This window comes from Rhinoraja longicauda, chromosome 11, assembly GCF_053455715.1.
Source record: "Rhinoraja longicauda isolate Sanriku21f chromosome 11, sRhiLon1.1, whole genome shotgun sequence".
Classification (NCBI taxonomy): Eukaryota; Metazoa; Chordata; class Chondrichthyes; order Rajiformes; family Arhynchobatidae; genus Rhinoraja; species Rhinoraja longicauda.
Window position 1 is genome coordinate 42,643,511 of NC_135963.1, and position 14,550 is coordinate 42,658,060.

General features: G+C 47.9%; 1 protein-coding gene across 2 annotated transcripts; it reads right to left on the reverse strand.

Annotated features, from left to right (window-relative positions):
- Positions 1–1,973: 1,973 nt before the first annotated feature.
- kiaa0040 (KIAA0040 ortholog) lies at positions 1,974–14,330 on the reverse strand. 2 transcript variants are annotated; one of them, XM_078408012.1, is made up of 3 exons: positions 13,809–14,330; positions 13,315–13,413; positions 1,974–4,258 (listed from the first exon to the last, which is right to left on the reverse strand). In XM_078408012.1, the coding sequence occupies exon 3, from the start codon at positions 3,304–3,306 to the stop codon at positions 3,016–3,018; it is 291 nt and encodes a 96-aa protein (XP_078264138.1). In that variant the 5' UTR covers positions 3,307–4,258; positions 13,315–13,413; positions 13,809–14,330; the 3' UTR covers positions 1,974–3,015. The 2 variants fall into 2 exon arrangements, with proteins under 2 accessions (XP_078264138.1, XP_078264137.1); XM_078408011.1 differs by lacking the exon at positions 13,315–13,413.
- Between the last annotated feature and the right edge of the window lie 220 nt (positions 14,331–14,550).

A 14,550-nucleotide genomic window follows, 5' to 3' on the forward strand; every position in this document is an offset into this window, starting at 1 on the left:
AGATGTTGGGAGGAGGGGGGGGGAGGTGGAGGATTGTGTGTTCAGAGAGGGTGAGATTGGAGTGTGTGAGGGGTGTAGAGAAGTCAAGTCAGTTGATCTCACGCTGGCAGTTGGAAATGAAAAGGTCCAGGGAGTGTAGAAGGCTGGTAAGGTGGGTGGGGTCCAAGATGAGGAGGAATATTGGAGATGGGAGAAGGGGGTCATCACAGGGAGGCAAGGTCTCCTTCCTATAGTAAAATGCATGGAGGTGGAGGCAACAGAAGAAGAGCTCGACATCATGGCGGGCCCCGAACTCATCGAGGTGTGGGCAGAGGCCCAATGGTAATGCCTCTGTAGAGGACTGACCGTTCTGCATCTGAAAAAGGGAGATCAAGGTGGATGGTGAAAATAAGAGAGGCCCAAGGGCTGGGATCAGGAAGTTCCGGAGACTTTGACTAGTCTTCCAATCCACCCTACAGGAGTGCTGCTGGAGGACTGCTGACATTCTATCGTTGTTTAAAGAGGGTGGAAAGTATGAACTGTGAACTTCACTGATGTACAAATGATCACAATCCATTCCAAAGAACATCATCATTTTTCATTCAGGAAGGCCCAGATTAATGAGACAGTCAGCTTGGATTTGTTAAGTGAAGGTTGTGTCTGACTAAGTTGATTGAAGAGATAATGAAGGATGTCTTTAAACTGCAAAGGGTGCAAAAAAGATGTACGAGTTTATTACTGGGACTGGAGGTTTGATTAACGAGGAAAGACTGGGTAGGCTTTCGTCCCTGGTGCATAAGATGTGGAGGGGTGACATTGAAGAGGTTTACAAAGATGAGGTGAATAGCCTCAGAATTGGGAAGTCTAAAACTAGAGGGCATAGGTTTAAGATGAGAGGGAAGACCTGAGGGGCATGTTTATCACACTGAAGGGTCATGCATATGAAATGCGCTGCCAAAGGAAATGGCAGACAAGAGTACAATGATGACATTTTAAAGACATTGGACAGGTATTTGGATAGGCAAGTTTGGAGGGATATGGGCCTATCCCAGTTGTGCAACTTGGCCAGGATGGAAGAGTTAGACCGCAGGGCCTACTTCTGTGCTGTATAGCTCCATGGCTCAATAACACCATGACTCTATAACAAGGGGGAGGCTAAACTGGATTTAGCCAGGAGAAGACAAAAGAGACAATTATCAACTTCAGGAAGCAGAGCGGTACACATACCCCAGTTTGCATTGATGGCGCCGAAGTAGAGATAGTTAAAAACTTCAAATTCCTAGGAGTCAATATCACCAACAATTTCTCCTGGACCATCCATATTGAAGCAACGACCAAGAATACACATCAACGCCTCCACTTCCTTAGAAGACTTAGGAAGTAGATTCAACATAGAAATCATTTTATCAGGATGCATTTGGTTTGGGAACAGCTCCATCCAAAACCGCAAGAAATTGCAGCGAATTGTAGATGCAGCCCAGACCATCACACAAACCAACTTCCCTTCTATCCCATAGGCAAAAAGGTATAGAAGTGTTAAAACGCACACCACCAAATTTGGGGACAGTTTCTTCCCAGCTGTTATCAGGCAACTGAATCGTCCTACCACAAACAGCAGTAAGAGTTGAACTACTATCTACCTCGAACTATCCTCGATCAGACTTTGCTGGTTTTACCTTACACTAAACATTATTCCCTTATCATGAATCATACCTGTAAATGGCTTGATTGTAATCATGTATTGTCTTTCTACTGACAGGTTAGTGCGTGACAAAAGTTTTTCACTGTACCTTGGTACACCTGACAATAAACTAAACACAACTGAACTAAAATGAACTGGATTTAATCTCAGCTACCTGACTGGAAACAAAGTGTTGTGGATGAATGCATGGGCTTTTATCACTTCTGTTCCAAAATGTATACTTTTCACGCAATCAATATGGATCTAAAAAAAAATAGAATCATTTTTATTTATACAAAAGTAACATTGCTCTTCACCATGTAATGCAGGGATATTGGCACAGATTGAATTGAGCCCCAAACTCCCCTCTTCGGAGGTTTACTCCGACTTAAAATGGATGACTAGATCTTTAGTCCTGACCTTGACAAGGGGGTGAGAGACTTGCGGTGGTCTCACCGCCCTGACCCATGGTGCTCGGTGCAGCATCCGTTGTTCCCAAGTGCTGATGGCTGTTTCAGTGTGAGCTGGGCAGAACAAACTATTTCCAATAGGCATTCCACTACAAGCTTCAAACATAAAATTAATACATCCATTAAAATAAGAGGGATTTTCTTTTAAAAATTGGGTAAAACTTGAAAAGCAATGAGTGCAGATACAGGCCCAGTGCGGCCAGTCTGTCAACATACTTGCCCCAATTGTCTCAAAGTCAATCAGTGAACACGTCAGGCATTAACCAGCCACTGGGTTTTCGTTGGTAGTTGTGGAGCTCGCCAGGGTAAAAGGCCTGGTAGTTCTCACGAGCTTTCAAAGGATGTAAGGCACATTTCCCCCCCAAAAAGTGTGGTCCAGTTAAACCCACGACAGAGTTGTGGGAATGTTTGGATACCTGTCTCCACCATGGGCCTGGGAGAGTACAACCAACTCGTTGTGCTGCCGTCACCCTGTAACAGACGGGCGTGTACAATTGTAAACTCTGTGCAACGATATAAAATAAATCATCTTTCAGTAACAGAGTTCACAGAATCTAGCTTCCAAGCGGGGTGGAGAGGTGGGGTGTGGTGCCGAGCCCAGTAGGGTGTCTCACCTCCGTCCCTGCCCTGTGAGGTGCCAACGTGAAGGTGCAGGTGAGAAGGGGCTAGAGGTCCTGATAGCCCCGGACTGGCCGACCTGGCACGGCCGTCTGGATTACTGGGAAGAGGTTCAGCAGCAGAGTGGGAGGCGAACCCTCCATATCCCACAGGGTGTCAGTCTTCATGCTGGGCGCGGTCCGGGGGTATGTTGGGCTGCAGGGAAGGCGTGGCCCTGCTGTCCGAAGCGGAGGGGATGCGTGGAGGTGACCGGAGCCCGGGGCCGTGTCACACCGACAAGGAGAGGCTTTCCATCATGATGGGCTGCGGCTGGCTGGATATCCAGAGGTCGTCGAGTTTCTTCCTGCGCGCCCTGGCGTGCTGGCGGCGACGGCAGCTGGAGAAGCAGCAGGTGTGGCCGCAACACCCCTGGCAGCAGAGGCACATGGCCAGGAGCAGCAGCAGCACTGGCAGGGTCAGCAGCACCCCCAGGCACACAGAGTTGTACAGCCCGTCAGAGTGCTTGCTGACCAGCAGCTCCCACATCGAATGCACAAACAACGACACTTGTTCCAGCATGGCGGCACTCTGCCTGTCCTCGACTCAGCCCAAGGCCACACTCACACAAGAAACGGCCCAGAGTACTGCTCACACTCACTCTTCCCCCCTGGTCACAAACTGGCACACTGCTCACACTCACACAAGAAACGGCCCAGAGTACTGCTCACACTCACTCTCCCCCTGGTCACAAACTGGCACACTGCTCACACTCACACAAGAAATGGCCCAGAGTACTGCTCACACTCACTCTCCCCCCTGGTCACAAACTGGCACACTGCTCACACAAGAAACGGCCCAGAGTACTGCTCACACTCACTCTTCCCCCCTGGTCACAAACTGGCACACTGCTCACACTCACACAAGAAACAGCCCAGAGTACTGCTCACACTCACTCTTCCCCCCTGGTCACAAACTGGCACACTGCTCACACTCACACAAGAAATGGCCCAGAGTACTGCTCACACTCACTCTCCCCCCGGTCACAAACTGGCACACTGCTCACACTCACACAAGAAACGGCCCATAGTACTGCTCACACTCACCCCTGGTCACAAACTGGCACACTGCTCACACTCACACAAGAAACAGCCCAGAGTACTGCTCACACTCACTCCAACCCCTGGTCACAAACTGGCACACTGCTCACACTCACACAAGAAACGGCCCAAAGTACTGCTCACACTCACTCTCACCCCTGGTCACAAACTGGCACACTGCTCACACTTACACACAGCACACAAACTGGGGAACTGTTCACACTTACACACACGCAGCACACAAACTGGGACGCTGCTCACACTCACAAGCGTCCAACCAAAGTGCATGCAGATGAATCCCTTACACTCTCACACATGCACACCTGCTATCAGCTGAAGTGAGTCCAGGTAAAAGCTAACTTCAACTCAGGGCACAACAAGATCATCTGGAGCAAGATCAAATAGCTGATTCCACTTCGGGGCCTATGCGAATCCTGCAGAAAGAAAGTGACAAATCCTGATCAGACACCATAAACCAAATGTCCACCAACCGATTCCCTTCCTGGCCAATACCCCGCTCCCCACGTACCCCTTCCTCACTGTACCCCAATCTCAGGAACCACCTCCCCACTGAACCCCAATCTCAGGAACCGCAACTCACCACATCCCCAAGCCTTAGAATCCTTACCTTACTGTATCCCTATCCCAGGCAATTCTCTGCTCATCATGACCTAAACCTGGAGGTACCCTCTCACAATATCCCTAACCCCACATACCCACCACATTATGATGTTGAGAATACACCCTGCAAGCAAGGCTCCAGGTTCACATTTAAGCAGTCTTTGACAGCCAAGGACATAGCATCAGGTCAATGGAGAAAACTCATAGGTACGCAACAAATGCTCAGTTCTGGCAGGCAGTGGCTGAGATATGTAAAATGGCAAAATCAGATAGAGCGGTGGCACCATAGTAGAGTTACTGCCTGACAGCGCTTGCAGCACCGGAGATCCAGGTTCGATCCCGACTACGGGTGCTATCTGTATGGAGTTTGTACGTTCTCCCCATGACTTCTGATATTTCTCTGATATCGTCGGTTTCCTCCCACACTCCAAAGACGTACAGGTATTTAGGTAAATTGGCTTGGTATAAGTGTAAATTGTCCCTAGTGTGTGTAGGATAGTGTTAATGCGCGGGGGATTGCTAGTTGGTGCAGACTCGGTGGGCCGAAGGGCCTGTTCCCACGCTACATCTCTAAACTAAACTAAAAAACTAAGCTATATGAATGGAACACATAGAACTGTTATTTTATCATTTAATTGCAGGAAATGGGACATTCAAAGGATAACATGAGTACTTCGAAACCGATGGGGATAATATAGGTTAAAAATAAGAAAGCAGCAAACTTACTTAATGATTCTTATGATTATTTTGTGCCAATCTGTGTTGTGGAGGAATGTATGTGTCATTGCAAAATAATTAGTAGGCAAGAACAATTGCAATGGCAACGAACGCAAGTATGACTTGTATATGACCCAATGATTTCACACATATCAGAATAGACCTCCATCAGCTACTGCTCTAACCATTATACTTGATCTCTAAGCTCTTCCTCACTGTCAACAAAATCACAAATTTCCGTGTCATCTGCAAACTTTCTAATCATACTTCATACATTCATATACAAAATATATGGTAACCGATAAGGAACCCAATACTGGAGATAAAATGTATAAGAAAATAACTGCAGATGCTGGTACAAATCGATTTATTCACAAAATGCTGGAGTAACTCAGTAGGTCAGGCAGCATCTCGGGAGAGAAGGAATGGGTGACGTTTCGGGTCGAGACCTTTCTTCGGGTCTGCAGATGCTGGAATCTTGAGTAAAAACCAAACTGCCGGAGGAACTCAACAGCTTAGTCTGAAGATTGGAGATAAACACAAAAAGCTGGAATAACTCAGCGGGACAGGCAGCATCTCTGGAGAAGGAATGGGTGACATTTCGGGTCGAGACCCTTCTTCAGGCTGGGTTTAAACCAGCATCTGCTGTTGCTTCTTACATATTTAGTCTGAAGATTGGTCCTGACCTGAAACGGCCTCTGCCCATTTCCCTCCACAGATGCTGCCTGAGCTGCTGAGTTCCTCCACCAGTTTGTTTCTTAACTTGGATCCCACCACTGATCCCTGTTGTACACCACACTGTGGCACAGCTGGAAGAGCTGCTGCCTCACAGCGCCAGACATCCAGGTTTGATCCTGACCTTAGTTGCTGTCTGTGTGGACTTTGCATGTTCTCCCAGTGACCATGTGGGTTTTCTCCGAGTGCTCCAGTTTCCACCCACATCTTACAGACGTGCAATTTTAGTAGATTAATTGGGCTCTGTAAATTGCCTCTGGTGCGTAAGGAGTTAATGATGAAGTGGGATGACATAGAATGAGTGTGAACGCTTGATTGATGATGGTCAGTGGGCTGAAGAGCCTGTTTCCATGCTGGATCTCTAAACTTAAACTAAACTAATCAGAGGCATCCAATCCCAGAGCAACCCTCTACCATCACCTTCTGTGTGCTATCTGTAAGCCAATTTTAAATCCCAAATTTATGGATACATTCGAAAACCTGAACAAAAGAAAATTATGCATACATAAAGATTAAGTTGACTAAGGTGGACATAAAAAAAACTAAATTAAGTAATATACAATGATAAATATTTAAATAGGTAATTCATAATGAATTCCCTTCTGGAATAAAAATTGGAAAAGTGGCACAAAAATGGTGAAACTAGAGAAATTAAAGATCCCATTCAATGTAAATGAAAAACTGATAATGTTGCCAAATGCATGGAGATAGAAAGAATTGAACAATTCTGTAAATTATTGTCGAGCTTAATTTAGAAATAGAAAAGAATGTGCAAGTCAACTTGCAAGAAACAGAAACAGCAAGTTTGGAGTGGAATGTAAATGTGTACACAAGTTCTCTGGTAGCACATGCAGGATAAATTATATTCGTTCAGGATTTGTAACAGAGGCATGAATACGTCTGCTTTCATAGTAACAGGTGCAAAACACATTTTGAAGATCATAAGGAGGAAGAGGGTGAGGGAGAATGCAGAATTTGAAGTCCGTTATATTAAAGAGCACTGGAGGAAGTTACGTGATTAAAACCTGACCACTTCCTGGAGCTGACAGACTAATTCTAGACGTTTAAAAGTGGATGCATTGAATTTGAGCCTTCAGAATTCACGGTATTTTAGAAGCTTCTCTGCATGTGCCAAACAGAACCCCGATGTTCAAGAAATAAGGGAGAATGAAAACAGAGTAATGGACCAGTCAGCTTGATCGCAGGAAAGGCTGCACCAATGTCTAACACTACAGATATGGTAACTGAGAACCTAGAGCATCAAAATGGATTGGGAAGAGTCAAGATGTGTTCATTAAAGGGTCCAAAGCAAGTTGGTAACTTGGACCTAAAGTTGGTTTGGCAAGTGGAAGCAGAGGATAATGTGGAAGGTGATTTTTGGAAGTGGAAAACTTTGCGCAATGGTGTAACACAGTGATCGGTGTGGGAAACTTCATTGTTTACATCGATAGTGTGATGAAGGAGGTTTGCAGATGATAAACAAATTAGTTGATAGTGAAGAGAGTTGTGTTAAGCCTAAGAACCATCTTGATCAGTTGCTAAAATGGGGAGAACAAAGACAGGTGGAATTTAATCTCCAAAGTGTGAGGTGGTACATTTTGGAAGGTGTAATAAGATTAGGACATAACCAGGAATGATGGGTCTTTGGAAGCATTGTGGAAGACTTCCATTGTACCTGTACCTCACCAGACCTTTGCATAAGACAATTAACTTGAGAAAAAAGGAACTGCAGATGCTGAAATCTTAAACAAAATGCTGGAGGAACTCAGCAGCTCAAGCAGCATCAGAGGAGGGCAACCCACACGGTAATAAGGAGAACATACAAATTCCACACAGACTGTGCTGGAGGTCAGGATTGAACCTAGATTGCTGACACTGTGAAGCCCTGCTCTATTAGCTGTGCTAGTGTACTACCCTGCAAGTAGCTGGATAGGCACTTAAATCATCAAGGCCTATAATGCTACAGACCAAGTGCTGGTAACTGTGATTAGGATTGATGAATATTGGATGGTCAGCAGAGACATAGTAGGCTGAAGGGCCAGTTTCTGTGCTGTATAACTCTATGAAAATTGTGTTTGACAAATCTTTGACAAAATCATTTTGAGGTTGTGACCTGATAGAATGGTGAAAGGAACCTATTTGGATTTCGGAAAAGACTTTGAGGAGGTGTCACAGGTGTTAAGCCTGACCGAGTCATGGAATTGCATGAGGGATGCACAGAGGATTGATTCTTGACATAAATGGATCAGCTTGGAAGGAAATGGTCAGTGGAGACCCTGCATCAGGCAAAATGTTTTCGCAGTGCCCATTTTTGTGGCCAAAAGAATGCTGCTACGCACCTTTAATAAACGTAGACGGATGTGGACACGTTGGGCCCAAATCTCTCTTTAACATTTTCGTTTAGAGATACAGCTGTTGGAAACAGTCCCTTCGGCAGCCAGCGATCGCCCTTACACTAGTTCTACACTAGGGACAATTTAGAGAAGCCAATTAACCTACAAATCTGCACGTCTTTGGAATGTGGGAGGAAACTGGAGCACCTGGAGAAAACCCACGCAGGTCACAGGGAGAAATTACAAACTCTGTACAGACAGCACCCGTTGTATGGATCGAACCCGGGTTTCTGGCCGTTGTACTGATGCGCCACCTTGCTGGCCCTTTAGAGGTACCTTTTAGAGGTACTGGTGCACCATACCAGCATGTACTGTCATGAACAAAAACCACTGGCTTATAGGCCTTAACATGAATGATGGCGAGAAACAGAGAGTGGCATATATACAGTGTTCTCAGTTCCCACCAAGGAATCTGGAAATGCTTTCTAACTATTGACTCATTTTTGGACCACCTCTGTTGCAATGGAGGAAAAGGGGCAGCCATTCTACATTCTGAAGAAGGGTCTCGACCCAAAACGTCACCCATTCCTCTCCAGAGATGCTGCCTGTCCCGCTGTGTTACTTCATCTTTTTGTATCAATCTTCAGTTTAAACCAGCATCTGCAGTTCCTTCCTGCACAGCCGGTCTACATTACTGGTCACATTCTTCTAATGACAAAGGCAACCCTCCACCCTCACCCCCTGTCTTCGATTACCAAGCCTCTGCCTTCAGCAGTAGTGGCACAGTAACACATTGTGGCAATGCAGTGCTGGAGCAGTTGTCTCACAGCACCAGATACCCAGGTTCAATCCTGACCTCGACTGTTGTCTATGTAGAGTTTACTTATTCACCCTGTGCATGTGGGTTCCCACCAGGTGATCCGGTTTCTTCCCACATCCCCGTGATGTGCAGGTTTGTAGGTTACCTGGGCTCTCTAAAATGTCCCAAGTGGATGTAAAGGTGAGATAACATAAAACTGGTGTGAACGGGTGATCAATGGTCGACATGGACTTGGTGGGCTGAACGGTCTGCTTCTATACTGCACCTTTCAATCAATTCAAGTCATTGATGTAGATGACAAACAGTAATGGGCCCAGCATTGAACCATGCTGACCATCCCTAATCAGCCCTTGTCCATCTAAATGCATGTATATCTTATCCCTCAGAATACTCTTTAGTAACTTTCCTACCACAGATGTCAGGCTCGCTGGCCTATAGTTCCCAGGCTTTTCCCCGCCAGCCTTTCTTGAATAGAGGCGAACATTTGCCACACTCCAGTCCTCCAGCACCTCACCATTATTTAATGATGACTTAATCGCAAGCCTTCTGGAGGCGCCGCGGGTGCTGCTGAGAAGCCGAGGCCAGTGCCTCGCTAGTCGGAGCCCTGGTCTCGCCAGCCGGCGGTGGAACGGTTTGGGCCGGACCTCACGGGTCAAAGCCCAGACCCCGCGGGGTCAGAACTGCGCAGGTTGGAGGTGGTGCCTTGCGGGTCAATGGAGCCCACGGCCATTGGTGCCTGGGTCGACGTTGCCATGCGGCTGGGGCCTACGTAGGTCAGCGTCACGGAAGCGTCCGGAGAGGACCCGGCTGCGTTAGTGGAGAGGTCGGTGATGGTGCCGACCAACGGACGAGGACGGACCACGTGGAAGTGAAGACGCCGCTGCTGAGCGAAGGAACAAAGGAGGACCTGGTGTGGGGGGGGGGGGGGGCGGCCACAGTGGGGGAGGGGGAAGAGCAACAGGGACCCGGCGGGGCGAGGGCACCATGGGGGAGAGGGGGGGGTGAGTTGGGAGGGATGAGGGGGAGGGGGGAGGGGGAGAAGAACAAAGGAGGAACTGGCTTTGGGGGGGGATCTGTAACTTTGTAAGTGCCCTTTATGGGCGACTATTTGATCGTCACAAAGAATTTCACTGTGACTTGCCACATGTGACAATAAAGTATGACACTCTATTCTATTCTAAATCTCAGCCAGTGCTCTCTAGTTTCCCCACAGTGTCCTCAGATATATCTGATCAGGCCTGGGAGATTTGTCTACCTTCATAAGCGTCAGGACCTTCAGCACCTCTTCAACCGTAGCACCAACAGCTCTCAAGCCATTTCCATTGACTGCCCCATCTTCCCTAATCCTCATGTCTTTATCCACGTTAAATACGGAGGAGAAATACTCATTAAGGACCTTGCCCATCTCCTGTGGCTCCAGGCAGAGTTGACCGCTTTGATTCCTGAGGGGTCCCACTCTCTCTCTGGGTACTCTTTTTCCCTTTATCTACATAAAATCTCTTGGGATTATCCTTAAAGTTACCTGCCAGAGCTATCTCCTCGCCCATTTCTGCCCTCCTGGTTGCTTTTTTTTTAAGCTTGTTCCTTAGGTCCTGAAACTCATCCAGGGATACACTTGATCCCATCTACATATATCTTCCCCGTGCCTCCTTCTTACTCTTGTCCAGAGCCTCTATTTTCCCCGTCATCCAAGCTTCCTCACGCTTACCTGCCTTCCCCTTCTCTCTGACAGGAACGTGCATGTCCTGGACTCTTGTCGGAACACTTTTTTTAAAATTCCCACTTCAACATATCATCCACCAACATTTCCGTCACCTACAACAGGACCCCACCACTGGCCATATCTTCCCATCCCCTCCCCTCTCTGCGTTCCGCAGAGACCGTTCCCTCCGCAACTCCCTGGTCCACTCGTCCCTTCCTACCCAAACCACCCTAACCCCCGGCACTTTCCCTTGCAACCGCACGAGATGCAACACCTGTCCCTTTACCTCCACCCTCAACTCCATCAAAGGACCCAAACAGTCTTTCCAGGTGAGACAGAGGTTCACCTGCACCTCCTCCAACCTCATCTATTGCATCCGCTGCTCTAAATGTCAACTTATTTATATCGGCGAAACCAAGCGCAGGCTCGGCGATCGCTTCGCTGAACACCTGCGCTCGGTCCGCATTAACGCAACTGATCTCCCGGTGGCCCAGCACTTTAACTCCCCCTCCCATTCCCAGTCTGACCTCTCTGTCATGGGCCTCCTCCAGTGCCATAGTGAGGCCCGCCGGAAATTGGAGGAGCAGCACCTCATATTTCGCCTGGGCAGTTTGCGGCCCGGTGGTATGAACGTCGACTTCTCCAACTTCAGATAGCTCCTCTGTCCCTCCCTTCCCCCTCCTCCTTCCCAGATCTCCCTCTGTCTTCCTGTCTCCACCTATGTCCTTCCTTTGTCCCACCCCCGACATCAGTCTGAAGAAGGGTCTCGACCCGAAACGTCACCCATTCCTTCTCTCCCGAGATGCTGCCTGACCTGCTGAGTTACTCCAGCATTTTGTGAATAAATCGATTTGTACCAGCATCTGCAGTTATTTTCTTATACTTCCTAATGTTCCTTTTCCTTTAAACAACCTACTCCAGTCAACGAGCTAGTTCCTGTCTCATACCCTCAGAGTTGGCCTTGCCCCAATTTAGTATTTTAACACAGCGCTCACGTTACGTTTTGTGTTGCCTGAGGTCTATCTTCAAGATAATGAACGGGGACAGCCCTTTGTGTGGTAGTTCTCTTTTCTAGTGCAATGTCCACAGAGGGGCCACTCTGTCCCTATCCAGAACTATCTTAAACCTGATAGAACAGTGGTCACTGGTTCCAAAAGGCTCCTCCACAAACACTTCATCCACCTACCCTCCCAATTTCCCAAGAACAGGTATTACCCTCTCCATGTGGGACCCTCTACATATTGTCAGAGAAAACTCTCCTGAACACATTTGACAAATTTGACCCCGTCCAAACCTTTCGCTCTATGACATTCCCAGTCAATATTGGGAAAGTTAAAATCCCCTACCAAGACAACCTTATTAGGCCAATAACTGCCTGCAATCCTTTGGCATATTTACTCTTCTAATTCCCTTTGATTGTTTGGAGGCCTGTAATACACTCCCAACAAGGTGATGATCCCATTCTTGCTCATCAGCTCCACCCATATAGCCTCACTAGACGAACCGTCCGCTCTGTCAGCCCTGAACACAGCCGTGACATCCTCCTTAACCAACAATGCAATCCCCCCACCTCTTTTCTCCCACCTCTGTCTCTCCTGAAGCACCTGTACCCTGGAACATTGAGCTGCCAGTCTCTCTTAACCAGGTTTCCGTAATAGCTACAACGTCCCAGTCGCTCGTACCTATCCACGCCCTAAGCTCATTTGCCTTACCTATCAGGCCTCTTGCATTAAAATACATGCAATTTAAACCAAGATTCCTTCCTCGTTCCCTGCCTTACTCCTGCCGATTCCGTCCACTAAACTTAGTCTAATCACCCTCCATACCCACTTCTAACCTCTCACCTGCCCCAGCCCTGTGTAGGATCCCACTCTCGCCTCCTGCCAATCTAGTTTAAGGCCACCCGTGCAGCAGTGGCAAACCTGCCCGCTAGGATGTTGGTCCACCTTCAGTTAAGGTGCAACCCGTCCCTCTGGTACAGGTCACCTCTGCCCCAGAAGAGATCCCAATGATCGAGAAATCTGAATCCCTGCCCCCTGCCCCAACTCCTCAGCCACACATTCATCTCCCCTGTCTTCCTGTTCGTACCCTCACTAGTATTTGGAACGGAAACAAATCCGCGAACACGACCCTGGAGACCCTTTTACCTCAACCATTATTCATACTGCAGAACCTCCATCTGCTTCCCACATATATCAGTTGTGCCAATGACTTCTGCCTGCTCCCCTCTCCCTTAAGGAGGAGGGTTTCCTCCCACATTTAAAGGTTTCCTTCCGCATTCCAAGGACGTGCAGGTTTTTATGTTCATTGGCTTCTGTAAATCTGCCCCTAGTGTGTGGGATAAAACTAGTGTACGGTGTGATCGTTGGGCGGCACAGACTCAGTGGGCCGAAGGGCCTGTTTTCACACTGTATCTCTCAATTTAAATCGAAACCACAGTGGTTCAAGACAACAGCTCATCTCAAGAGCAAAGAGGGGACTTTGCAATGATGCTTAAAGCCCGGAAACGAACAAAGAAGAGAGTAGAAGGAAACAGAGATGGATGAGACGTTGCCTACCCACCTTCTCACAACCTTGAAACGCCAGTAGGCAGCAGTCCCGGATCACAGCAATTAGTTCCTCGTTATCAGTGTGTCTATGTGCTGACTCCAAGTCATCGATCTGGAGAAGCTGATAGAGTCACAGGCGCACACACTTCACATACAGGACCAATACAGGACTGAACTCTTCGCTGTACATTGACAGAGGCGGACACTGAGACACACCTGGCCAGTGCGGTCTAAAGCAGAGCAAATTGTTCCCCTTTTTACCACGTGTACAGGAACCTGCACCGGGTGCCCCCGGGGCATTGGGCGCCACAGAGGGCACCTCCCACACATAAAAATGACATGCATGTTCTGTCCTTGACTGGGCGAAGTAGCAGAGAGACAGTGATAACGAATCACCGCACCCTCTATGGGACAGGCCTGGACTCACCTGGGCAGGCCCAGTCTCAACTTGTCACCAAACTCAGTCTCAGCTCCAACTCCCCGCTGCGCTGCTCAGTTAAGACTCACCTCACTGGTTCAGCTCCCACGGCAGCCTGGCGATATGTCTGGCTGCTCGGGTTGTATTCTGATCACTCAGTCAGTCCCGGAGTTGCAGGTAATGTCAGTGAGTCGTGGTTGTGATGGCAAGGCTTGACAGTTCGCTCCTCTCTCTCTCTCTCTCTCTCTCACACACACGTCTCTGAGCTCACTCTGTGCTCCTCGCCCTAGCTGCCTGTGGTCAGCAACTTTAAAGCTTTCACATCTGACGTCAAAGCTCCCATTTTGAGTAAAACTTCCTGTTTATTTCGCTGACTGCACAGTGAACTGTGGGCTTGTTCTGAGACAACGTTATACACCCCGCCGCACCCAGAAGCAGTTTCAACTTCTCCTTGCAGTCTCTGACTATAATACACTAAATTTAGCTGCTGCGTGCTAATTTTAGATTGTACGAGCTCTGACCCTAACCCATAAAGTATTCACAAGAGACTTTCAGTATTTTTTTTACAAGGTTCGTTGCGAGAGAGCTGGTTTAGTGACTGCAGTGTTGTGGAATCCGGCTACTGACAGGAAAGGGCGAAAGCTCGATGTGTAAATAAAAGGTTCCAATCAAATACTACAGACTCAGTCAATCCTTGGCCAACGTCCAGGCCTAGTTAACAATTCCTTCTTTCACAACCTGGTTGGATGATGCAGGGGGCTGGGGAGGGGAGGAATGGAAGGGTCAGATGTGGCCCTGGTTTGGAATCAACTAGAGCTCAGAAAATAAAAT